Genomic DNA, 26626 nt, shown 5'->3' on the forward strand with positions numbered 1-26626 from the left:
CGCGGCAGCTTCTCCCGCTCGCCCTTGCAGGGAAGGAAAAGACGCAGGATCCCTCCCCCCTCCCCCCCCCGTCACTTGGTGCTGTTGCTCCTGGTTAAGGATGTTCAGCCTTCCAAGGGTTAAAATGAAGGAGAGGCCGGATTCCCAGAGAGGCAGGAGAGGGTATTGGGGGCACCACTTCGTGCCCACCCACTCCCACTCTTGGTTGGCGTGCAGCGCGAAGTCTAGCGGGTGACCCTCCGGTGACTTCAGGGCGCCCTTGGGTGGGGGTGGGAGACAAGCAAGGCAGGGAGGCGGGGCAGGAGCAAGAGAAGGGAGACAGCCCCGGATTGGGGAGGGACGAGCATGGAGAATCCCTTTAGATCCATCATCCAGCCAAGGAGAAGGGTGGATGGAGGTCTTTGAGCGGCTGGGTGTCCCAGGGAAGGAAATAATGGGAGGCTGAGGAGTGGGCTTTGGAAGTGCCCAGGAGGAGAGGAGCCCAGCCGGGGAAGGGGGACCCCAAAAGGCAGGGAGGCAGTTCCAGATCTGAGACGCCCATGGCTCCCTCCTCCCCAGATTCACCCCAAGGAGATGTGGCCTGCCTGGCTCATTCATTGGAAGATGCCTTCTGCCCAGTCAGATCATTGGTTTATCTAGCTCAGTACGGTCTACACTGATCGGCAGCAGCTCTCTAGGGTTTCAAGCAGGGGCTTTACCTGGAGATGCTGGGGTTGAACGTGGGACCTTCCTCTCCCAGCACCCACCCCTGGAAGCTTCTTCCTTCCCATCTCCTCACTGCAGAGCCTGGAAGTCCCTCCGTGGCATTCCTCTTCCCGGGAGAACTCAAGACCTCTGTGCCCTGTGTGAATCCGGGTAGAGTGAAACTGGTTTCAAACTGGTTTGCATTTATACGGAGCAGGCTGAAGGAGATCTGGCTGGAGGCTTTGGAGGAGGCAGGTGTTGGGTGAGGGGGAATCAAGAGAAGGGATGGGGGGGAGACAGAAGGGGGGTGTTAGGGGCAGAGCAATGCCCAGGCTGGTGTGTTCTCCAACCTTTAACCCACTGCAGGGTTTGATCCCCTTTCAGCTTGCAGTTCATCTGCTTTCCCTGCAGGGAGAATGCCAGGTCAACCTGTTTATTGAGTGTGCAGCCTGATTTCCTTGCACAAAGTTTGAAGGGAAGCTAGATGGCAGCAGCTATTCCTTGAACACTCGTTCTGATTTGTTTGTTGGGAGATTATACAGCATCACGTCAAGCAAGCATTATTCTACACTTTCCAGTGCGTTTTCCCATCCTTTATCCCAAAAAGTGCAATTTGGGGTTGGGATGAGGAGTGGGTTTGTTGTGCAAGAGTGCCAAACCACCTTTAATTGTGCAGCCTGAATCTCTGACTGAATCCAACCTATAAAATAGCGACAGTCTGGAAATACTACGAGTTGGAACAGTCTCATGCTCACCGGAGGTGATGGGAGCTGTGGTCCAAAACTTCTGGAGGGCACCAGGTTGACGATAGTTGGGCTAGAACGCTCCAGTCTTGCATGTAAATATCTTCATGCTTCAAGCGTGTAATGCTTTTCTTCGCAGAACAGTGTCTTGGCTTTGCAGGGTCTTGAAACCCTTCCTGTATGTACAGTCGCTGGTCTTAAGAGAAGCTGGCAGAACACAAGGATCTTCCGGTGATCTTGGAAGCTGCCTTGGAGTGCAGAGGGAAGAGGGAGACTCAGGATGAGGATTTGGTGCAATTGAGGGTGGCTGCAGTAGGGCATTCTAGGAAAGATCAGTGCAGATGAAGCAGATGTGGAAACGGCCAGCTCAGACGTACAGCGTCAACGATTCCGGGAATTCTCATATTGGGAGGCGGAGGGCCCTCGAGAAGTTTGCAGCCAACTTCACCGTCTTTACCGTGAGTGGCTGAAGCCAGAGCGACACACGAAGACTCAGATCCTGGACTTGGTGACCCTGGAGCAGTTTCTGGCTGTCCTTCCCACAGAGGTGGAGAGCTGGGTGAGGGAATGTGGAGCGGAGACCGGTTCCCAGGCGGTGGCCCTCGTGGAAGGTTTCCTCCTGAGCCAAGCAGAGGAGAAGCAAGTGAGAGCATTGCATTCTGGGATCTCAGAAGGGCTGAGAATGTGTAGAAGCTCACCCTGGGAAGCCTTTCCAGTTGCCTTTTTTATTGGTGGGGGTGGGGGGATGGAAACATTCAGAGGGCCTCATAGGTCAGAAGTTGCGAATATTTGGCACTAGGAGTGAGTGAGAATAAGCACAAGACATTTGGAGGGAGTTGTGAAGTGGAAAGAAAGGCTCGCGCACATAAAAAACTGCCTTGTCTTGAGTCAGTCATTGGTCTCCCTAGCTCAGTAGATCGGCAGTGGCTGCCTAGGAATTCAGACAAGAAACATTCCCAGCCCTATCCAGAAATGGCAGGGATTGGCCCCGGGACAGAGCAAGGCCACATTCACACCATGCATTTATTCCACTAATATTCCACTTTAAACAGTCTTTCTTATTTATTTATTTAATTACATTTGTATACTGCCCCATAGCCGAAGCTCTCTGGGTGGTTTACAACAATAGCTGGGGGCATAACCCCAATAGCTGGGGTTGGACTTGATCAGGGATGCGGGAACCTGTGGCCTTTTGAGGAACGGCCACAGCTCAGTGGGTAGAGCACCTGCCTTGCCTGCAGAAGGTCCCAGGTTCAATCCCTGGCATCTCCAGGAAGGGCTGGGAGGGACTCCTGCCTGAAATCCTGGAGAGCGGCTGCCGGTCAGTGTAGACATTAATGAGCTAGATGGACCAGTGGTGTGACTCAATATAAGGCAGCTTCCCATGTTCTTATGGTGTACCCCAGCATTTGCCAACTTGGTGCCATCCAGATGTTTTGGACTACAGCTCCTACCAGCCCTAGCCAGCACATGCTGATTCCCCAATCCTCCTCTATACAGTATATCACATTGACAGGCTCTTTTATAAATGCCAGGATTTGCATCCCTGTCAAGCCTTTCTCTTCTGTTATTCACATAGCCTTTAAATCAGGTTTGTTCCTTGATTTGAGGAGCCTTCCCTTCCTGATCAGGTTTCTCTTCTTATTCCTGCAGGTAATGTGAGAGAGAGCAAGAGAAAAGGTGGACAGCAGAGAAGGAAGACTGGAAAAAACCGGAAATGGTGTAAGAAACGTCTTCTTGGTTCTGTACATGCTGATTTCCATGTGATTCCAGTTCCACAGAAACATCACCGAGGAAATCACATCCCTGCATGTGCAAAAATACTGACTTGTAAATCAAGCCTTAGTGCACACCAAAGACTCTACACGGGGGAGAGAGTTTGCTCTTAAAGGCGGCCTAAAAGTTTTGTTTTTAAAAGAATGAATGAATGAACTGCTCTTTATAATTCTCTGTTTTTTTCCAGATTGGTCATTCTTATTTTTTGGACCAATGCCCCAAAGGGTGAAGAGAATTCTTTTCACTGAGCTTGCGTGATGTCTAAATATGCAATAAACGTCTTACTTGCTTGCTTGATTTTTTTCAGCCAGTAACGCTTCCTGCTGGTGGGGCTGAATCCAGGAGAATTCCAGACCTGCATTCCTGATTTTAAAATGGGAGCTGAACCCCATCCAGAATCAATTGCAACCCTCAGTCAAGAGTGGGGAACCTCAGCACTAGGGGCCAGATGTGGTCCTCTGGGCCTCTCCATCTGGCCCTTGAGACTTCCCAGCCACACCCTCTTTCTCCAGGCCGCATCCCTCCCCGGCCTTCCTTCACATCGTCCTTGAGTGTTTTTGCCTGACTGGAATGCCCCCTTGAACTCTGAACATGCTTCTTGCTTGCCTGGATGGATGATAAAGAGGGGTGCGTGAGCAGGTGTAGGAACTAGCCTACTGTACAAAAGTAAAATTTATATTAATTGCTCTGTCCACATTTGTCTCTGGCCCCTGCCCACCACCGGTATGTGGTCACCAGAAGGTTGCCCCGATCCAGCTTAGAATCACAGAATCGTAGAGTTGGAGGGGGCCTCTGAGGCCATCGAGTCCAACCCCCTACTCAATGCAGGAGTCCAGCTTAACGCATACCTGACAGGTGGCCGTCCAGCTGCCTCTTGAAGGCCTCCTGGGTTGGAGAGCCCACCACCTCCCTCGGTCATCGGTCCCATTGCCGTGCTGCTTGTTTGGCCTCATTGATTTCTGGCTGGGACCGGTTGGAGTTGTAATCCAAATAATCTGGAGGCACCAGGTTGGGGAAGCCTGGTTTAGTTTCCATCACTTCCTCAGGATTAGTAGTGCAAACAAGAGCTGGAGTTGCGTTGTCTACATAGTGGTGGCTCCAGTTCAGGGATGGGGGTCCTCTGGCCCTCCGGCTGTTGGACGCCTCCCTTCAGCTGCAGTCAGCATGGCTCATGGGATTTGTAGTTTCAAACAGGAAGCTGCCTTATGCCGAGTCAGACTAATGGTCTAGCTCAGTATTGTCAACTCTGACCGGCAGTGCCTCCCCAGGTTTTTAGGCAGGGGGGCTTTCCCAACCCTACCTGGAGATGCCACTGGGGATTGAACCTGGGACCTTCGGCAGGCAAGGCAGGTGGTCTACCCACTGAGCTGTGGCCATTCCCCAAAGGGCCACAGGTTCCCGCATCCCTGATCAAGTCCAACCCTCAGGATGATCTTTTCCAGCAGTCTTGTGTAATTGGTTGTGTTTTCCTGACCAATCACAGCTGATAAACCAACAGTAGAATGTGCATGGTGGAAGATGTTATAAATGACTAACGTGGCGAAATCTTATTTATTTATTTATTTATTACATTTGTATACCAACCCATAGCCAAAGCTCTCAGGGCAGTTTACAACAATTAAAAAATTAAAAACAAATATACAAATTTAAAAACACATATTTAAAAGCCAATTAAAACATATGCTAAAATGCCTGGGAGAAGAGGAAAGTCTTGACCTGGCGCTGAAAAGATAACAGTGTTGGTGCCAGGCGCACCTCGTCAAGGAGATCATTCCATGATTTGGGGGCCACCACTGAGAAGGGCCTCTCCCTTTTTGCCATCCTCCGAGCTTCCCTCGGAGTAGGCACCCAGAGGAGGGCCTTAGATGTTGAGCGTAGTGTACGGGTGGGTTCGTGTTGGGAGAGGCGTTCCACCAGGCATTGTGGTCCCAAGCCGTGTAAGGCTTTATAAGTTAGAACCAGCTGTATTTCAATGGAGAGCATGAGCGAAGATGGGAAACGTCAAGGGGAGGGAAAACTGGAAGCAGCCTTATACCAACCCAGGCCATTGGGCCATCTAGTTCAGCACTGTCTACGCTGACTGGCAACAACTCTTCAGGATTTCAGATGGACTATTCCCAGCCTCACAAGTGAACCGGTGTGGTGTAGTGGTTAGAGTGTTGGACTACGACCTGGGAGACCAGGGTTTGAATCCCCACACAGCCATGAAGCTCACTGGGTGACCTTGGGCCAGTCACTGCCTCTCAGCCTCAGAGGAAGGCAATGGTAACCCCCCTCTGAATACCACTTAACCAGAGCTTGGAAAAGTTACTTTTTTGAACTACAACTCCCATCAGCACAATCCAGTGGCCATGCTGGCTGGGGCTGATGGGAGTTGTAGTTCAAAAAAGTAACTTTTCCAAGCTCTGCCACTTACCATGAAATCCCTATTCATAGGGTCACCATAAGTTGGGATCGACTTGAAGGCAGTCCATTTCCATTTTCCATTCCTGGAGATGCTGGTAATTGAACCCGGGACCTGTGTGTGCAAAGCATGGGCTCTGTACCACCGAGCTGTGGCCCCTCAAAGTAAGATTCTAGTCCTTGTGGTTCCAAAGGAACAGCTGTTTAAATAGAAACAAAGAAAGGTGCCTTATACCGAGCTTGGCAGTTTTGATTTATTAATTTTATTTTTTATATTTATATCCCACCCTCCCAGCAGGAGCCCAGGGTGGCAACATTTGAGGTTACATTTGCACATGTAAGCTAAGGGTGAAACTGCCACTTTTATTTTGAAAACAAAACAAAAGCAAAATATGATCAATCCAAATGCCCCCAAAATAGCAAGCTTTCTGAGTCCACTCAAACTCTCCGTCAGGCTGGATGTTAAGCCAAGTGGGGCAAAGAGCCAAGAGAAAAAGCTAGCTTGGTACTGAAGCCATAACATCTTCCCTGGCAAAATAATTAATTAAAATAATATTTCGTTCTGCAGCAGCCTTTGGCAACCTGGCGCCCTCCAGATATTTGGGACTACAACTCCCTTCAGCCCCAGCCAGCCTGGGGCTGATGGGGGTTGTAGTCCAAAACATCATGGAGGGCACCAGGTTGGCGGAGAGTGTTAGGACCGTCACAAAGAGTGCCTGCACCTCAGGATTGACCACTTTTGCTCCACGGAATCCTACCCGCATGTGGTGTGTCATGAGAGGGAGGGAGGTATCCCAAATGATGTCACACTTGACTTGATACAATTTGCGTGTGGCTGGACACACTCTGGACTGGGCGTTTTTTCCTACAATGATGGGTATTCTTCAGGTTATGGGAGGACCAGCACATGGGCTCCCTTGCCATGAGCAGATCACTGCCTGCTGAGGTTTAGGCTAACAGGGCACTACACAGGGCTGGGAAAGCATGAGGAACACAGCAAGCTGCCTTATGCAGAGTCAGGCCGTTGGTCCATCTGGCTCAGTGTCTGAGGAAGGGGCCGTAGATCAGTGCATGTGGAAGGCCACAGGTTCAATCCCTGGCAGGTAGGACTCCCTGCGTGAAGCCGTGGAGAGCGGCTGCCTGTCAGCGTAGACAGTACTGAGCTGGGTGGACCAATGGCCTGACACAGTTAAAGGGAGCTTCCTGCGTTCCTACCATCTACACTGACTGGCAGCCGCTTTCGGATAGGGTCCATTCCCAGTTCTAATGGCAGGGATTGAACTTGGGCAGGTGCTCTACCACCTTCAGGTATAGCCGCATAGGAATATCGGAGACTGCCTTCTATGGACTCAAACCCTTGGTCCATTTAGCTTAAGTGTTCTCTACACTGACAGGCAGCAGCTCTCCAGGGTTTGTGGCAGAGGATGTGTCCAGCCCTACTTGGGCAGGAGATGCCATTGGGGGTTGAAGCAGGGCCCTTCTGCAGGTAAGGCAGGTGCTCCACCACTGAGCTACAGCCCTTCCCTATATAGGAAGCTGCCTCATCCTGCGTCAGACATCCGGCTTAGTACTGTCTGCACTGACCAGCAGCGGCTCTCCAGGGTTTCAGGCAGAAATCTCTCCCAGCCTTACCTGGAGATGCTGCTGGGGATTGAACCCAGGACCTTCTGCATGCAAGGCAGGTGCTCCACCACTGAGCTACTACCGTCCAGGTGGGTTGGAAGGGGGGAGGGAGGACCGTTAGAAAGATCCTTCCCCGGAGTCTGCCGACGCCTCTCTGCATGATTGCTCTGCCCGATTTCCCTCTCATTCCTGTTAGCGATTCTGCTGAAGTCCGGGGGAGGGGAAGGGGGAAAAATACCCCAAATGGCTGGCATGGGGGGGGGAGAGAGAGAGAGGAGGCATCGCCTGTGCAAACTCAGTCCTCCAATGGGTCTGGGAAGTGAGCTGTGGTTGCTAGAGAGGCAGGAAGTTTTACGGGGGGGGGAGTGTGGAGAGACAATAGTGAATCCCCCTCCCTTCATATCGCAGAAAGGAGAATCGAGGTCTGGTGAGTTTCCTTGGCAAGGAGGGACGGTGCGGGGAGAGAAGAAGGAGACAGCAAGGATTCGCTTTTGTGGGGGGAGAGAGGGAAGAGTGCCCCCCCATTCCTCTATTAGGATCGTCGGTGACGGGGTATGCGTGTCCTGATCTATGCAGTCGTGCTGCAAAATCGAGAGAAGTGCACGGTTTCCATTGCACAATCCGCTCGGAAGCCCCCCCAACCCTACAATCCCCGTAGGGTATAAGGGGAGGGGGCGATATAGGGCAGAGGAAACAGCCTTGCTTGGTTGTGGGGGCGGGGAAGGAGGGGAAAGAGCTCCTTGCTAGAAAAGAGGAGAGGGGCTCTTCTCTCCCCCCCCAAGAATCCAAGCTCATCCAGTGCCCCCACGCCCCCAAAAAATAAACATCTGCATTGTTTGGATTGCATGGCCTTCCTGCCTTCCCCTCTCGCAGCTGTACCCACTCGATATGAGGCATGGGAGCGGGGTTTCCCTGGAGCAGAGGAAAAAGCATCCCTGGGGGCACATCTGGGGTGGTGGTGGACGGCTGTGGTGCTTTTTTGGGTTGGAGCTGGAGGAGACCCGTCTTCGCAGGACCCCTGTTCCTCATGGGGAAAGGCCCTTTCTACTTGCTTAACTGCCTCTTTTGTGTTAACACCGATTGATTGATGTGCTTTGCTGCCCCGCAGGAGCCCAGGGAAATTCCAACACAGACACAGACTGGGATAAGGTCTCAACTTAAAAGGCTTGTTGAAAGAGGAAGGTCTTCAATAGGCGCCAAAAAGATAACAGAACATTTCCCCACCCCTGAATTTTGGACATCTACTATATATGTTTGTGTGCATGCATATATTTATGTATAGTAATAGTTACAATTTTATTGTTGCTGTTCATTGAGCAACGTCCGGAGAGACCTGGGTTCAAAATCCGGCTCAGCAGTGAAGCTGAGTGCATGACTTTGGCTCAGTCTCTGTCTCTCAGTCCAGCCTACCTCACAGAGTTGTTGTGAAGATACAACGGGGTCTAGGTTGATTACCTCAGTCATGCAAATGACAGCCCTGTAAGCTAGGTGAGAGCACTATATTTATTTGTTTATTAGAAATAATCCATCTGAAACATACATTTAAAAAGATTTGAATAAATATATACATTATAAGACCACTGTTCCTATAGAGCATATCCTATTATGTGTTACTGTTTAATTCTTTATAATAAGGCTGCAATCATAGCCATGTAAATCCCATTCAGTCCCATTCCCAGGTAGGTGGGGTTAGGATTACAGCCAAATATATTATAATTGTCCATGCGATAGATCACTAACAGTGCAACCCTAGATGTGTCTACTCAGAGGTAAATCCCAATGAGTTCAGTGGAGATTATTCCACTGTTTGTATTAGAAAGTGGGTTGTTAGTGTTGCACTTCCAGCCATCTGGAATCAGTTACCAACTGAAATTAAGACAGGTGCCCAGGGTCTTGATGTTTAGGTGCCTGTGAAGACATTTTTGATTAAGAAGGCTTTCCCTGAAGCATGACCCAGTCATTTTATGATGCGGGTGGCGAACCTTTGGTCCTCCAGATGTTGCCATGCTACAGCTCCCATCCTCCCTGAAAATTGCTAGGCCTCGTTGGAGTTCAGCTACATCTGGAAGGCCAAAGGTTCCCCGCTCTTATCGCCTGTCCAATTGTAGAAATGGTTTTATTGCTTTTAGAGTCTGTAATCTTGTGGGCTTTATCTCATTTTGTCTTGCTGTAGGGCACTTCAGCGGCTACTGGCTGTGAAGTGGTTTATCAATCTGCAGAATAAATTAATACATTATGTATATGTAAGACTATCGCACCCAATGCTGGCTCCAAGGTGTGGAGGGCCTTTGGTCAAGACCTTCTGCACCTGGTGCATTGCCCAATGAGTCTTATCTCCTCACCAACATTATCACCAGCTGTTCTGCTGCCATACTTGCTGGCCAGGCAGAGAGCCAGGGAGTAAGCGGGTAACGGCGCCCTGATCCTTTTTTGTCTCCTTGTTCCACCATTATCTGGGCCAAAGGGAGGGATGAGTGAATAAAGGAGGTTGCCATTGTGCAGGAGGAGGAGCAGATCCAAGGGAATCTTAGTTATTTTTATTTATTATGTTTATATCCCACCCTTCCTCCAAGGAGCTCAAGGTGGCAAAGAAACATGGCCATCCCCCTCCTAATTTGATCCTCGCAACAACGCTGTGAGGTAGATTAGGCTGAGAGGCAGTGACTGGCCCAAGGTCACCCAGGGAGCTTCATGGCTGACCGGGGATTTGAACCCTGATGTCCCAGGTCACAGTTCAGTACTCTAGCCACTACCCAACGCTGGCCCTCTTGTCAATGGGACCCCTGCTGTGGTGTGGGCTGACCCTTGGTGCTGGCCCCTGACTGAATACTTAAAAACAAAATTAATCATCTGGAATTCTTAGTAACCTTTCAGCTTCAAGCAAGAATATCATAAGATCTTGAAGACAACATTCTGATACATACAAATAAAGAAAAGGATATGTTATTAGCCTCCAATAACAATTATTATTTATTTTATTTTATTTACATCCAATAGGAGCCAAGGGCGGCAAACAAAAACACTGAAAACAATCTAAAACATCTTAAAAACAGACTTTAAAATATGTTAAAACATTTTTTAAAAACATTAAAACAAAACATCTTTTTAAAAAAGCTTTAAAAACATCTTTAAAAGCAATTCCAATGCAGACTGGGATAAGGTCTCTTCCTCTTTCCAGGGATTGTGAATACAATGATCCAAATTTGTTCCTCTTTTTGTGCGTATGTTTAATTTTTATTTTTATTCAGTTGTATTTTTTCCTTATTTCTTATAAGTTATTGAAATATATGTTTTTACTAAATAAAAAGAAAAATTAAAAGAAAAAAGCACTCAGCAACAATTCTAAAGTCACAGACACAACTAAAAACTCAAGACGAACCCCAAAATAACAACTCTCATTTATGGTCCTAGTTTACTAGCCATTGAAGGCCGCGGAGAAGAAATGGGTCTTCAAGGCCTGGTTAAAAGATTGTTAAATAGTTTTTATTTCAACTTTTTATGAAATGTTGAAATGGATCACAAACATTATTACATACCTAATAAGGATCAGAAAGATGTCATATCCGGTCTGTGTGACCTTTCACAATTTTACAAAATAACTCAAAAATAAAATAAATTCAGCTTAAACAACACAATTAGCTATTATATCATCCAAAATAACTTAATTCGACCCTAAAAATCAAAAGGCAACCTACTTCTAAATGATTCCCTTTTGAGCTCTTGGATTTGCCTTGTGAAAAACAATCAGTTTCCTTAAAAATAAAAAGTGGGCTATATTTGAGTCATATCCTGGGCGGTTAATAAAGAGTGGCGCCTTTTCTATGTCATATGTCATATGTATTGCCATATGTATATGTTGATTATTGATCTGCATCCCTCTTTTTCTCCCTCAGGATTGCTGCCATCCTGGAGTCCATGCATGGACGTATGCGATGATATTCATGTCTCTATAGCAGCCAGAGTTGCTTCTGTGGTGAGGGTGGGTGTCTTACTACCTGCTGTGTGTTTGTAAATACAATAAAGTCATAAATATTATTTATTTATGTGGTCTGTTTACCATCTCCACCACCACTCCAAAAAGCCCTGAGTCAGCTTTTAATAACTGAATCCATGAAACTCAAATATATAAGAACATAAGACGAGGCCAGCATCAGGATCAGGCCAGTCATAGTCCAGCATCCTACTCCACAATAGCCAACCACATGCCTCTTCTGGGAAGTCCATGTGCAGGACCTAAGTTGAATAGCGCTCTCCCCACTTGTGATTCCTAGCAGCTGATACTCAGAGGGATACTGCCTCTGACCATGGAAGGAGAACACAGTTGTTGTTGTGGCTAGTAAGCACTGATAGCCTTATCCTACATGAATTTGTCTAATCTTCTTTTGAAGCCATGCTCTTTACAAAAAATGCCTTTCTATCGCCTCCTGTTTCCAGCACAGACACGTGAATGACATCGCTTCTCAGCTACATCCCCAGTTCTACAACCCTTCTCAGTACAAGCTGGCAACCTGTACTTAGACAGCACACCAGTCGCAAAGTTGTACGAGAGCTCCCCCAACAAGAACAGAATGACAGGGAACTTTAGACACCGCTAAATCCAGCGCCACCTAGTGACTAATCCATATAATGACACTATCCACACAGAGTCCAAGAGATGGCCTCGTGGCCTTCCCCAACCCAGCGCCTTCCAGGTGTTTTGAGCTACAACTCCCATCAACTGCAGCCAGCATCACCGATTGTTGGGGATGATGGAAGTTACAGTCCAAAACCGAGCTGTTCAAGGGCCTTGTATTAATTTACAAAGCCCTGAACAACTTAGGTTCATGGTATCTTAGGAACCTCCTGAATCCTTGTATCCCAGCTCGATCACTGAGATAATCTACAGGAGCAGACTTGGGTCAATCCCCGAGTTGGTGAGGCTCATTTAACATCCATACAAAATGGAGCCTTCAGTATCATCCACCCATTTCTCTGGAATACTTTTCTAATAGATTCAGTAGGCGCCTTCTGTTTTAAATGCCTGCTGAAAACGTTTCTGTTCTGCCAGGCTTATACAGGCAATTAATAAGATGTCTTTTTACAATAGTGGACCTTTGTTTTCACTGTATTTTTTTTAAAAAAAATTGTAAACGGCTTTGATTTTTTTTCAAAAAATAGCAGTATACAAATATATTTATCAATAAAATTAGTGCCTATGTATTATTTCAGCTGCATCGGCTGCCTGTTCACTTCTCAGCCATATTTTAAAGTCCTTTTTTGAACCTTTAAAGTGTTAAGTGTTTAAAAATTGCTGATTTTTTTAGATAGCCTGTTTTCAATATTTGTTTTTTATTGGTATTTTTAACACATTTTATTTCTTCTTTGCCATACAAATATCAGAAAAGTATAAAACAATACATAACACACAACCAAATAATTGCATATAAAGAATTCAATTTTGTGTTAATTGCCCTTGTTTAATAATTGTTATTGGTATTTTTAATGGATCTTTTAGACTGGTGTAAACCGCTTAGAGCAGAGTTTTCCAGATTGTGGTCCATGGACTGCCAGTGGTCCACGAGCTTCCTTCAGGTGGCTCAAGGCATGTCTGTAAAAATACAAATAAATATCATATAGCATCTAGCACAGCACACTCAAATTGCTACAACAGGCAGGAAAACTATTAAGTGGTCCACTAACAGCAATTTTCAAGTGGTCCATGGGAGGAAAAAACGTTCAGGAACCACTGACTTAGAGATCTTTTGTTCTATCTAGTAAGTGGCATATAAATGTTTTTAAATAAATACAAAATGTAAACGGCTTAGAGATTTTTATGATTAAGTAATATGCAAATAAATAAATACATGCAGTAAATAAATGAATATATATATAAACCAGCCTTTTTGCTTCAGATCGGTGAAATTTCATCACATACTCAAATTTATTTTATTATTTATTTATTATTTATTTATTAGATTTATATCCTGCCCTTCCTCCCAGTAGGAGCCCAAATGAATCTGAATATAACAAACCTGTGCTGAGAGTTTTCAAAAAATTGTGGATTATGTAATTTTGTAGCCCACATTTTTATTTAGTATATATTTACCCTGTCGGAATACTCTTATGTATCATGCTGTCAAGTTATCGTGTTTGCTTGTTTTTGATGTTAAATGGAATTTGATTTGTACTGAAAAAAACATAACTAAACCAACCTTCACCAACCTGGTGATGTCTAGGTATTTTGGACTACAGCTCCCATCAGCCCCAGCCAGCATTGCCAATGGTCAGGGACGATGGAAGTTGTAGTCCAAAACATCTGGAGGGCACCTGGTTGGGGAAGGCTGGCTGAGGGTTTATGCCTCCTCCGTTGTCTCTCCCACAGCTACTGCAATGGCATCAGAGATACCATCTGGATCCTCTCTTCTTTGGGCTGGAGTATAAAGAACGGCTGTGCAGCCACCTCAGGTAAAAGGGGGATCATCGAGGAGGGATGCAGGGGGCAGCCTCAGTGCCTCCCTTCTGTGATGAGATGTGGGTGTGGAAGCGGGAGGTGGGCTAAAAGAATATTCCTCTTTCTGTTTCCTTTTGATACTGGAAGTTGTTACCACTTTCTACTTTCCTGACCGCCATGTTAGTCTCGTCAATTTCAGGCCCCTCTGACCTGCAAAGTTGTTCAAATACTCAGGAGACAGAGCTGATCTAAGACTCCGCGCCCACTATAATTGAAGTCTGTGTTGTATTTTCCCCAAGCCTCCACAGGATGAGTAGACAATTTAAAAAAGTTTTACCAGTCTCCCAACAACTTAAGTGATTTGTCTCCTGCTGAGATTATGCGGCCATTTATTATTTATTTATTTATTTAATTACATTTCTAAACCGCCCTATAGCAATAAGCTCTCAGGGCGGTGTACAACAAGATAAAACCACAATTAAAATACAAGCAAGTGTAGATGATAAAACATATTAAAAACAAAATTAAAATACAACTAAAAATAAAAAATACAATAAAATTAAATTTAAAATTAACATTAAATTAAGGTTAAAATGCCTGGGCAAAGAGGTAGGTTTTTACCTGGCGCCGAAAGGATAACAAAGAAGGCGCCAGGCGTATCTCATCTGGGAGGACATTCCATAATTTGGGGGCCACCACTGAAAAGGCCCTAGATCTAGTTGCTGATCTCCGGGCCTCCTTATGAGTTGGGACCCGGAAAAGGGCCTTAGCTGTTGAGCGCAGTGAACGGGTAGGTACATAGCGGGAGAGGCGTTCCATCAGATATTGCGGTCCGATGCCGTTAAGGGCTTTATAGGTAAGAACCAACACTTTGAATCTGGCCCGGAAACATATTGGTAGCCAGTGCAGTTGGGCCAGAATAGGTGTTATATGGTCGAATTTCTTCGTCCCAGTAAGAACTCTGGCCGCAGCATTCTGCACTAGCTGAAGTTTCCAAATCGTCTTCAAAGGTAACCCTACGTAGAGTGCATTACAGTAATCCAATCTAGAGGTTACCAGAGCGTGAATAACTGAGGCGAGGTTCTCCCTGTCCAGATAGGGTCGTAGTTGGGCTACCAGCCGAAGCTGGTAGAACGCATTCCGTGCCACTGAGGCTACCTGAGCCTCAAGTGACAGGAGCGGATCTAATAAGACCCCCAAACTACGGACCTGCTCCTTTAGGGGGAGTGTAACCCCATCCAGGGCAGGTCTGACATCAACCATCTGGGTAGAGTGCCCCCCCACCAACAGCATCTCAGTTTTGTCAGGATTGAGTTTCAGTTTCTTGGCTCTCATCCAGTCCATTATCGCGGCCAGGCAGCGGTTCAGTACATCGACAGCCTCACCTGAGGAAGATGAAAAGGAGAAGTAGAGTTGCGTATCATCAGCATATTGCTGAAAACGCACTCCAAAACTCCTGATGACCTCACCCAGCGGCTTCATATAGATATTAAAGAGCATGGGGGACAGAACTGAGCCCTGCGGGACCCCATATTGGAGTACCCAGGGACTCGAGTAGTGCTCCCCAAGCATAACCTTCTGGAGACGATTCCCAAGATAGGAACGCAGCCACCGCCAAGCAGTGCCTCCAATTCCTAAATCCGTGAGTCGCCCCAGAAGGATACCATGGTCGATGGTATCAAAAGCCGCCGAGAGATCAAGGAGAACCAACAGAGTTACACTCCCTCTGTCTTTCTCCCGACAGAGGTCATCATACAGGGCGACCAAGGCCGTTTCTGTACCAAACCCCGGCCGAAAGCCCGATTGACATGGATCCAGATAATCAGTTTCATCCAAGAGAGCCTGGAGTTGGTGAGCGACCACGTGCTCTAGAACCTTGCCCAGGAATGGAACATTTGCTACCGGTCTATAGTTGTTGAAATTATCGGGGTCCAAGGAGGGCTTTTTTAGAAGCGGTCTCACCACCGCCTGTTTCAGGCCGGGTGGGACCACTCCCTCTCGTAAAGAGGCATTAATCACCTCCTTGGCCCAACCGGCCGTTCCATTCCTGCTAGCTTTTATTAGCCATGAGGGGCAAGGATCCAGAGCAGAAGTGGTCGCCCGCACCTGTCCAAGCACCTTGTCCACATCCTCGAGCTTTACTAACTGAAACTCATCCAATAAAACCGGACAGGACTGTGTTCTGGACACCTCATTAGGTTCAACTGCTGCAATATTGGAGTCAAGGTCCCGGCGGATGTTAGTGATCTTATCTTGGAAGTGCCTCATGAATTCATTACAGCGGGTTATTGATGATTGAATTGCATCCGGAGGGCTAGAGTGTAGAAGTCCCCAGACAACTTTAAAAAGTTCCGCTGGGCGGTTACAAGATGACTGAATAGAGGCAGCAAAGTACTGCTTCTTTGCTGCCCTCACCGCCTTCACATAACGTTTAGAAGAGGCCTTCATAAGAGCATAATTACAGCCGTCGGGAGTTCGCCTCCATTTGCACTCAAGCCGTCTCCTTTCTTGCTTCATCACTCTTAGCTCCGAGGTAAACCAAGGGGCCAGTTGAGCTCTGCAGCGGAGAGGGTGCACCGGGGCGATTGTGTCAACTGCCCGGGTCATTTCCGTATTCCACAGAGTGACCAGGGTTTCGACAGAGTCGTCAGTTTTATCAGCCGGAAAATTCCCCAGAGGCCTTTGAAATCCCTCAGGATTCATTAGTCTCCGGGGACGGACCATCTTAATTGGTCCTCAACCCTTGCAGAGGGGAGAAAACAGTGTGAGTCTAAATCTCAATAGGCGGTGATCTGTCCATGACAAAGGAATAGATGTAAGATTCCTCACTCCCAGATCACCATCCCCTAGCCCAGTGGCAAAAATCAAGTCTAGAGTATGTCCCGACACATGCGTAGGGCCAGTAACAAATTGAGACAGCCCCATGGCTGTCATGGATGTCATGAAGTCCTGAGCCGCTCCAGACAAGGTGGCCTCGGCATGAATGTTGAGATCCCCCAATACCAGAAGTTTGGGGGATCACAACACCAAATCCGAGACCACCTCCATCAGCTCAGTTAGGGAAGCTGCTGGGCAGCAGGGTGGACGGTACACCAGCAGTATTCCCAGTCTGTCTCGCTGACCCAACACAATGTGCAGACACTCCAGGCCATTAGCCACCTGGATAGGGTGCCTAATGAGAGGAATGGAACTTTTATAGACCACAGCGATTCCCCCTCCCCGACCCTCGGATCTACCCAGATGCTGGACTGAATATCCAGGTGGGCACAACTGGGAGAGATTAATACCTCCCAGATCGCTCACCCAGGTTTCGGTAATACATGCCAGATCGGCCGCCTTCTCCACTGGCCATACCTTCGCTTCCCCTTTCAAATTGGGTGTAATGATTTGTGTGTGTGTGGGAGGGAGGGAAATTGTTTGTGAGCAGAGAATTCTTTTTCTTTCAGCGCTTGGCAGCGTTCAAGAAGGTGACTGCATATTTCACCAAGGGGGAGTGGGATCTCTTGGATCCAGGCCAAAGAGCTTTGTTTTAAGAAGGTTTGATGGAGAATTGTGGGAATCTAGCCTCTGTGGGTAAAGATCTCTTTGCTATTGGTTGATTGATGTTCAAGGAGATGAATTCCTATTGTGTAGTTGCCACCAAACTGTAGGAATGTCAGCATAGAAAAGGGGGGCAGCTATGCCATAGAGATAGTCTATGACCTGGGCGTGTCTTCTGCATCATGATGTGCTGGATTTGAGCTTGGCTGGTGCCATTTTGAAACACGCAAAGCTCCCATTTTGAAGGTGAGAAGCTAGTAAAGATTATCTCTTGCCACTGATGTGAGTGTAGGGCCAAAAAATGTTATTCCAAATACATGAAACTATTATGCATCTTTGAGAAAAACAGAGGACCACATTATGTTCAAAAATGGGAGGAAATTCTGGGCAAAAGAATAGCAAACGTGGAATTACATCTGGAATTAAAGGAAAACACAATATCCAAGCTATTAATAGAAAATAGCGGTACAACAATGGAACCAATGACTTAGGGATGTGGTGGGCTTTCCAACACAGGAGGCATTCAAGAGGCAGCTGGACAGCCACCTATCAGGTATGCTTTAAACTAGGGTTCCTGAATTGAGCAGGGGGATGCAAGAATAAAGAAAGTTAAGGTTTATTACGCCTGGGAAATAAAGCCATTTTGACTAAGGCTTGACAGGTGGCCATTACAGAGTCATCATTCACACACAGTAATGCTAACTAGAAGAAATAGGAAGGAAGGAAAGCCCAAGGAAAACAATCTGCATGTCAACAAGTGGTTTTTAAAGAAGGAATCAACGAGGAAAGGACAGGCTGCCTTTCTCTCTATGGCTCACCCACTGGTTCTGGTTACAAGCAGAATGGATGCGGTGGTACATGGCACTGTTAAGGTTATCTGAGATGTACAGAAAGTATAACAATCATTGTTAGAATTGTGAGAAGTGAAAGAGCAGATTTTATATGCTACAGGGGGACTTGTCCAAAGGCAGAGAGCTTTTGGCAAGAAATGTCATTTAATATTGGTATGTTCTTACAATATATGATCCTTTAGATCCATCTCCCCCAACCTGGTGCCCTCCAGGTGTTTTGGACTACAACTCCCATCAGCCCCAGCCCACAGGGCCTGACAAAAGAAAGTGCTTCATCCCTCAGCACTAGGGTTGCCAGGCTCGTGGCCTGAGACCGATCCTGTATCTTAAGAGAAGAGAAAGTCAGCCAAGTGCAGGTGTTCTTGCAACGCTGTAATGGGAAAAACCACAAGGTGGAATTCTCCCTTCCCCCTTCACAACTATTAAAGATACAGAAGACCTCTTGGTTGTCAGGCCCAGCCTCCCAGAGGTCTTTTGTATCTTTAAAAGTTCTTCAGGGGGGAGGGAGAATTCCACCTTGTGGGTTTTCCCATTACAGCGTTGCAAGAACACCTGCACTTGGCTGACTTTCTCTTCTCCTAAAGATACAGGATCAGTCTCAGGCCCTGAACCTGGCAACCCAACTCAGCACGTGAGTAATGTAATTTGCTGCTACAAGATGGGGTGATGGGCATCAACTTGTATGCATTTTTATGTATGCCTGTGAATGCCGGTTGCTGGGAATCACAAGTGGGGAGATGGCTGCTGTGCTCAGGTCCTGCTTGTAGCCGTCCCACTGGGGCATCTGGTTACTTACTGTGAGAACGGGATGCTGGACTATGCTGGGCCTTTGACCTGTTTCACCAATCAAACTCTTCTTATGTTCTTATGATGGGAGTTATAGTCCAACATCTGGAGGGCCCCAGGTTGGGGAAGGCAGCTTTAAACCCTGAAACGTATTTTCTAGCTGCTTTAGAAGATGGAGCAGCCCCTCTCCAAAAGATGACAAACATATAAATGTCATATTTAAAAATATTTCACATTTAAAATGTTTCCATGTGTAGATAAATGTTATATTTTCAACCGTGGGCAATTAATATTTTGTAATTAAAAATGACTAGTAACTAGCCTGTTTGTTTCCCTAAAGAGATGCCCAAGCCAGACCTCATCTCCTGGCTGGAAGAAAGAGAAGATCCATTTGTCCCGAGCTCTGAGGAAGGGGAGAAATCAGCAGCAGGTACCTGCGTAGAGAAGTGTGATGGGGGCATTTCTTGCCTGGGAAGTTTTCATCTTGCATTTAATCTCACTGGAGACAGACTGGGAATTCTCTTGATGGACTAATCATGCAGCTTCACCGTCCCTACTCACGTCCAGTTGATATTTCACTACATCGATCTTCCCAGAGGTCACCTTCATCAGAACTTTGGTGGGACAGTAACGGATTGCTCAGTGAGGCAGAGCTACACCCATAGCGGCCTGGCAACAGCCTTGCTGCCACTTACTGGGAGGGGCAAGGCAGTGGTGAAGTCAGAGCTATACGGGCACATTGCCAGAGCCAGTCTGGTGTTCCCGCTGGTGTGCCTGCACAACCCGGACCTTGCCACCACCTTGCTCCTGCTCCTCCTGGTGAAGTGGCAGCAACGCTTCAGCTGGGAGGCTATTGATGTGGCTCTGTCCCACTGGGTGAGCCACTCCTGGAGGTGAGGGCTGAGAAGGTCCATCCTTTCAATCCTGTTGCATCAGTCCAAGGATGGTGCACCTTTGACAGTGATCTTTTTTTCCTCCATAACCCTTTCCTGTATCTGGGATGTCCACTTTCCTTGGTGGAATGGAGATGATATATACAGATTTCCAAGGCCATTCTCCAATCCTAAGCACCAGTCTGTGTCACTAGTCCCTGTGAAACTCTGCCTCAGAGCTGGCTCTTCAGCCCAAGTGACTCATCTCCGGTGTGATGCCATTGCTTAGACTTCTCCTCTCTTCCAAGACTACAGCCTAGGATGATGACCTTGCTTCTATCCCCTCTGATCTTTTTTTGCTGATTTGGAACACACACACCCTGGTTTTAGACCACACATTGATATCTGGCTCCCTTTGAGTGTTAGACAACTGCCCCCAAGTCCTGGATCCTAATGCCTGGACCCAGATCCTCACTGAGGCTGAGAGGAACAGACGTGGAGAAAGAGTTATTTGAGGAAGAAGGGGATCAGAAAGGAATTCATTTTTGGATGGGTAGCTGGGTTTGTCTCTTGCAGCAAAAACAACAGTCTGCTGGCACCTTTTGTTGTTATTACGTGCCTTCAAGTCGATTACGAATTTTGGTGACCCTATGAATCAGCGACCTCCAAGAGCATCTGTCATGAACCACCCTGTTCAGATCTTGTAAGTTCAGGTCTGTGGCTTCCTTGATGGAATCAATCCATCTCTTCTTTGGCCTTCCTCTTTTTCTGTTCCCTTCTGTTTTCCCCAGCATTGTTGCCTTTTCTAGTGAATCATGTCTTCTCATTAGGTGTCCAAAGTATGATAACCTCAGTTTCATCATTTTAGCTTCTAGTGACAGTTTTGGTTTAATTTGTTCTAACACCCAATTATTTGTCTTTTTCGCAGTCCATGGTATCTGCAAAGCTCACCTCCAACACCACATTTCAAATGAGCTGATTTTTCCCTTATCTGCTTTTTTCACTGTCCAACTTTCAGGTCAGGAATACCATGGTCTGAATGATCCTGACTTTAGTGTTCAGTGATACATCTTTGCATTTGAGTACCTTTTCTAGTTCTCTCATAGCTGCCCTCCCCAGGCCTAGCCTTCTGATTTCTTGACTATTCTTGACTTCTGGCACCTTAAATACTAACAAATTCATTCACCAGTAGCTTTTATGGGCTCTAGCCAACTTCATCAGATGCATAAAGTGAAAACTTACAAGTGAATGTGGAAGTTGAATGGCAACGAGATGCAAAAGATTACACTAGAGCTTAGTGGAATACATGTTATTGTCTGAGATTAAGTATTCGAAAGGTAATTTCAGCAGGGGGCACAGAGAAAAATGGGGAGGATCCTGCAAATGTTGAAAAAAGAAAAGATGCTAATTGGGCTAGATCCTTTATGGGATCCTTGGTTTCTGCCTTGAACCCTTAACAGGATGTTATTTTTCTTTTCCTAAGCAGGTGACAGCCAGGAGGACAGTGGGAATTATGTGGAGCCGCCTGAGGTGTCATCAGAAGCCACCAAGCATGAAGTGGGAAAAGAGATGTTTGGAAATCGAAGGGGACCGAAAAGGCAGGAGGGAAACCAATCAAAGACAGGGAGGAAGAAATCCTCTATTTCTCAGGGTGCCAGTGTCCATGAGCCTCAGATCCCACAAGAATGTTACAAAGGAAGTAAAAGTGAAAAGTGTCCAATGTGTGGGAAAATATTCAAAGATAAATCAAACTTAAATAGACATTGGAGAACCCACACAGGAGAGAAACCGTATGAATGCATGGAGTGTGGAAAGAGCTTCAGTCACAGTCACCATCTTACTGTCCATCAAAGAACTCACACAGGGGAGAAACCGTACAAATGTATGCAGTGTGGAAAGAGCTTCAGTGATAGCGGAAGCCTTACTACACATGAGAGAACCCATACAGGGGAGAAACCATATAAATGTATGGACTGTGGAAAGAGCTTCAGCAATAGTGGAAGCCTTCATACACATAAAAGAACTCACACAGGGGAAAAACCATATAAATGCCTGGAATGTGGAAAAAACTTCATTCACAGTGGAAGCCTTCATACACATCAGAGAACCCACACAAAGGCCAAAACCTACGAATGTGTGGACTGTGGAAAAGGCTTCAGTCATAGCAGCCCGTTTAACGCACATCCAAAAGCTCACACAGAGGAGAAACCATATAAATGCATGGAGTGTAGAAAGAGGTTCAACAGTAGTGGGAGCCTTAATACACTGCAAAGAACTCTGGACTGCAAAGAACTCTGGAAGAAACCATATGAATGTGGGATGTGTGGAAAAAGCTTTAGTGATGGAAGGAGTCTTACTGCACACGAGATAACTCACACAGGGGAGAAACCGTATAAATGCATGGAATGTGGGAAAAGCTTCAGTCAAAGCTATAATCTTACTTCACATAAAAAAATTCACACAGGGACAAAACCTTATAAATGCATGGAGTGTGGAAAAAGCTTCAGTCGTAGTGGTAGCCTTCTTTCACATCAAAGAACCCACACAGGAGAGAAACCGTATAAGTGCATGGAGTGTGGAAAGAGCTTCATTGAGAGTCAGCAGCTCACTTTACATCAAAGAACCCACACAGGAGAGAAACCGTATAAATGCTTGGAATGCGGAAAGAGCTTCAGCACTAGAGGAAGCCTTAATAGACACCAAACAACTCACACGGGGGAGAAACCATTTAAATGTGTGGAGTGTGGAAAGAGCTTCAGTCAGAGGACACACCTTACTAAACATCAAAGAATTCATACAGGGGAGAAACCATATAAATGCACAGAGTGTGGAAAGAGCTTCAGTACTAGTGGAAGCCTTAATAGACATCAAACAACCCACACAGGGGAGAAACCATTTAAATGCACAAAATGTGGAAAAAGTTTCAGTCGAAGAGGCAATCTCAATACGCACCAAAGAACCCACACAAGGGCAAAACAATGCAAACATATAGAGTGTGGAAAAAGCTTCAGTGTGAGATCAAGCATTACAAGACGCCATGGAATCCACACAGGGAAGAAACAGTATAAATCAGGCGTGACTAATCCACAGCCTATAGGCAATATACCTCCCTAAGCCTAACCTTTTTAAAAAACTGGATGGGTCAGTAAAAAGGTTAGCCACATCTGATATAAATGTTTGCATCAATTTCATTTGTTAATTTTAAAAATCTGTGTACTAGTGAGGGGCAAGCATCTTGCATGAATGAAGTTTAATCTGTTGAATTGTCTCACCCTTTTTTTGAGAGACATCCCCAGGAATATCAGACTCAAAAGCTTGACTTTGCCTATAGTTACAGTCCCTTTTCACCTGTGGTCTGTCCCTGTGTTCTGATTCTTCATGAACTGAACTACTTTGGTAAAGACGGTGAGCTCCTGAGCTTGGCTTTGATGGTGCACTAGGTATCTCAGTTTTAGATTCCACCTGAAAAACAAACTTGTCCATATTGCACATTTAGAGAAAGGCAGAGAGGAAATAAACATTATAGGGTTTGTTAGGGTTTGTGTTTGTTAACTCCTTGAGAGTCCATCTTTGTAGTCTTGTTCCTGGCCTTTAGATTTTCCTTCCTGTTGGACAATCAAGGGAAAACATTTTAACTGGCTGCTATATAAAGAACGAACCAAGCAATTGGGAACTAATTGTGGAAAGCAATTGGATTTTTTTTTACTGGTTGCTGGGTTGATTTTTCTGCCCAGAAACCCCGAAAAGGCCTCATGCTGAGCTACATATATTGGGAAAATCAGAAATTAGGTCTCAGTTACAGCCTAGGTGTCCAGCCAGCCAGCTGCTAACTGTAGTGTACACAGCAATATTTCTATTCCTCTAGGGCTGTTTACATCCTTTGCCATTCAGTCATCATGAAAAAGAAAAAACACACTATAATTGTGAGTGTAGTGAGTGCTTTAAAAGAGTAGCCATTTTTTTCAGAACACTTTGTTATCTTTCTATTTCACCCTTCAGCTATAAGCACCCAGTCCTGCTCTGATCATTATAATAACTGCAGAATAAATAAACTCTTACTTCTTACTGCAGGCAATCAAACATGCTTCTTTATGGTCTGATGGAAATGAGAGAGCCAGTGTGGTGTAGTGGTTTGAGTGTTGGACAACAACCTGGGAGACCAGGGTTCGAATCTCCACACAGCCACGAAGCTCACTGGGTGACCTTGGGCCAGTCACTGCCTCTCAGCCTCAGAGGAAGGCAATGGTAAAACCACCTCTGAATACCACTTACCATGAAAACCCTATTCATAGGGTCACCATAAGTCGGAATCGACTTGGAGGCAGTCCATTTCCATTTTGATGGAAATGAAGTCCAGAAAATACTGTGACAAAGTAACCTTAAATGTTAAACACTGACCATTCCCAACAGCAGTCACTGATAATAACCCAAACACCCCAGCATTGCTCAGTTAATTAACTCCTGCAGTGCAATAGAAACCATGATCGTGATTCAAGCTACAGCTGATAGCCATGAACTTGGCAAGTTGTGATTCAGGAGTTTCACACTAAAGTCTCCCTTTGCAGTTCCTGTGTTGAAGACTGGCCACTTTTAGGTCAGCAACAGAGCATCCTGAGAGGCTTAAATATTGTCCTTTGGATGCCAGATTGGTGTCCATTTTTTATTTTGTGGAAGGACCTTGTCCTGCGTCAACTGCAGAAGGGCATTGCTGGCAGATAGGAATGCGGGAGAAATTTGGCTCATTTCCCATTTAAAGATGAGTCTTATCAATTTTGCACTTTCCGGAACAGTATGAGAACCGAAATACAGACATCCTTTGAAATTTGCACTTATCCGAATTTTGCATTGCCGTTCTCCAACCAAACCATGTTTACAAAAATGCATGTTTTAGCATTTTTGCAAATACAAGTGTGCATAAATATGAATATATGTGAAAATAACGTACCAAATGCATTATATTAGCAAAAGGTGCTTGCAAACATGTGTACATTAGTCAAAACCGCAAACAAAAAGTTGTGTCTACCAGGAGAAATTCCCACTAAAATGCTGAAGATTTTTCATGAGGATTTGTTTTTAATCTGCAAATTGCAGAAGTGTAGAGAAGTGAATTTAAGATTTGAAAAACGAGAAATTGAGAGAACTGAAATGACAGATCCTTCCGTGCCAATTGGCCACATTCTGGTCAGCAAGAGAACATCCTAGGAGGCTGATATATTCCTGAATATTGCTCTTTGTGATGTTGGATAGATTTATTCTTTTGTGTAAAGACTTGCTTGTCCTGTGTTGGCTGCAGAAAGGGCATCCCTGGCAGATAATATCACATTTAAAGCTGAGCAAGTGCAGGAACCCTTGATGTCATGGCTGGCACCACTTGGGTCCTCTGATCATGTCACCTAAGTAGAGAAGGGGACAGAATTGGGACCGAGGCTTGTTGCAAGATCTGGTCCCTTTGTCTTTGTGGGTGGCCTGTCATTGCTGGCGTTTCATATTAGAGGGCCAAGACAGGCTTACCAGCCCCAAATAGTCAGATGGCCGTTGTGACAGTAATGAGATCTTGATGAGACTTGTGCTATAACCCTTTTACAGCTAGAGTTTTGTGAAATGGAATTTGTTTAAATTAAAGAGAACTTTCGTTTGTTTCTTTTGACTTGTTTTTATATAAGACAGACCCATTATTTTAAAAAAAGGATTGGCCACTATACATTTTGGACAAGGAAGATTCTTAGGAATTGGGTTGAGGAGACTTATCGTATAGAAGTTAAAAATCACAGGAAAATTTAAAACACGCGCACACGTAATTGCTCAGCACAATCTGTACTTGAAAAGGCAGACAGGACCAAAAACCATATTGTTAGGCTGGAGGCTGACTATTCCTTGTATTTGGCCAGGTGCAGAGAACATCTGTGGCTCTCCAGATGTTGCTGGACCACAACTCCCATCAGCCCCAGCAAGAATGGCCAAAAGATAGAGAAGATGGGAGTTGTGGTCCAGCAGCATCTGAAGATCCACAGGTTCCCTGTCCTTGTCTTAGGCAGATTCCAGGTTAATGGTGCAAAATGGTTGTGAGTGTGCAACAGAGGGAGAGAGAGCATAAGCACTTTTGCAGCTTGGAGTACAGACAGCAAGCTGTGAGTAAGCTGAAGTGCAAGCCTCTCTGTGTGTGCGTGTGTAAAGCTCGTCTATATGAAAACAAAACTAAATGCGATCCCTTAAAGCTCCAGTGCTCTCCTCTAAAGGAAACCCAAGCTGTGTTGTGTTGCCCTTGAAAAAGCTTCATGGCTCTGGGAAGCACAGGTATACAACACCACCATGAAGATTTTGAGAACGGGAAAAGCTTCACACGAGAACAAACATCCCACTGGCTCTTATTGAGGCCTTCCTGCAGTGAAAAACACGAGGCATCACAGCCATAAGTGTTTGTAGACTGCATCTACAAGGCCCTCCGAGGGCCATCTAGTCCCAACCTGTTTCCAGCAGTTGGTAGCCAAAAGGTGCTGTAAAAGACCCAAAGGGAGCATTAAGATAACGAATGGCCTCCCCATGCTGCCCATCCCTATCATCCACTATCCAGTGGTAGACTTCCACACTTGCTGGAGGTTCCATTTTTAGTGAACAAAGCAATGAGTTACTGCTTGACCCCTCTCCTCTCTGCAATGGAGTAGAACTCTATTTGTAACCCATTCCAATTTGGGTTCAGGCCTGGTTAAGGGTCTGGATCAGCCTTGGTCACCCTGATGGATGACCTTAGGTGGGAGAAGGACAGGGGGAGGACGACCCTGGTATTCTTACTTGATCTCTTAATGGCTTTTGATACCATTGACCATAGTATCCTTTTGAGCCGACTTGGCGAGACGAGTATAAGAAGCACTGCTTTACAGCTGTTCTGATCCTAGCTCCAGGGTCATTTTCAGAAAATAG

General features: G+C 46.0%; 1 protein-coding gene and 2 long non-coding RNA genes across 9 annotated transcripts; 2 read left to right on the forward strand and 1 right to left on the reverse strand.

Moving 5' to 3' along the window:
• Positions 1-84: 84 nt before the first annotated feature.
• Positions 85-7472, reverse strand: LOC133381557 (uncharacterized). The gene is made up of 3 exons (XR_009761695.1): positions 7239-7472; positions 5620-5806; positions 85-2046 (listed from the first exon to the last, which is right to left on the reverse strand). It is a non-coding gene; the product is annotated as an uncharacterized LOC133381557 (long non-coding RNA).
• On the forward strand, positions 1026-3500 carry LOC133381558 (uncharacterized). The gene is made up of 2 exons (XR_009761696.1): positions 1026-2070; positions 3081-3500. It is a non-coding gene; the product is annotated as an uncharacterized LOC133381558 (long non-coding RNA).
• LOC133381549 (zinc finger protein 883-like) lies at positions 7256-25293 on the forward strand. 7 transcript variants are annotated; one of them, XM_061620791.1, is made up of 6 exons: positions 7256-7318; positions 11123-11208; positions 13591-13673; positions 17106-17232; positions 19177-19266; positions 21192-25293. In XM_061620791.1, exons 4-6 carry the CDS (start codon positions 17202-17204, stop codon positions 22820-22822), a joined length of 1752 nt encoding a protein of 583 aa, XP_061476775.1. In that variant the 5' UTR covers positions 7256-7318; positions 11123-11208; positions 13591-13673; positions 17106-17201; the 3' UTR covers positions 22823-25293. The 7 variants fall into 7 exon arrangements, with proteins under 7 accessions (XP_061476775.1, XP_061476772.1, XP_061476778.1 ...); XM_061620788.1 differs by lacking the exon at positions 7256-7318 and adding an exon at positions 7578-7656; XM_061620794.1 differs by lacking the exon at positions 7256-7318 and adding an exon at positions 7578-7656 and having other exon boundaries at positions 21195-25293.
• The last annotated feature ends 1333 nt before the right edge of the window (positions 25294-26626 follow it).

Source organism: Rhineura floridana, chromosome 3 (genome assembly GCF_030035675.1).
Source record: "Rhineura floridana isolate rRhiFlo1 chromosome 3, rRhiFlo1.hap2, whole genome shotgun sequence".
Lineage (NCBI taxonomy): Eukaryota > Metazoa > Chordata > Lepidosauria > Squamata > Rhineuridae > Rhineura > Rhineura floridana.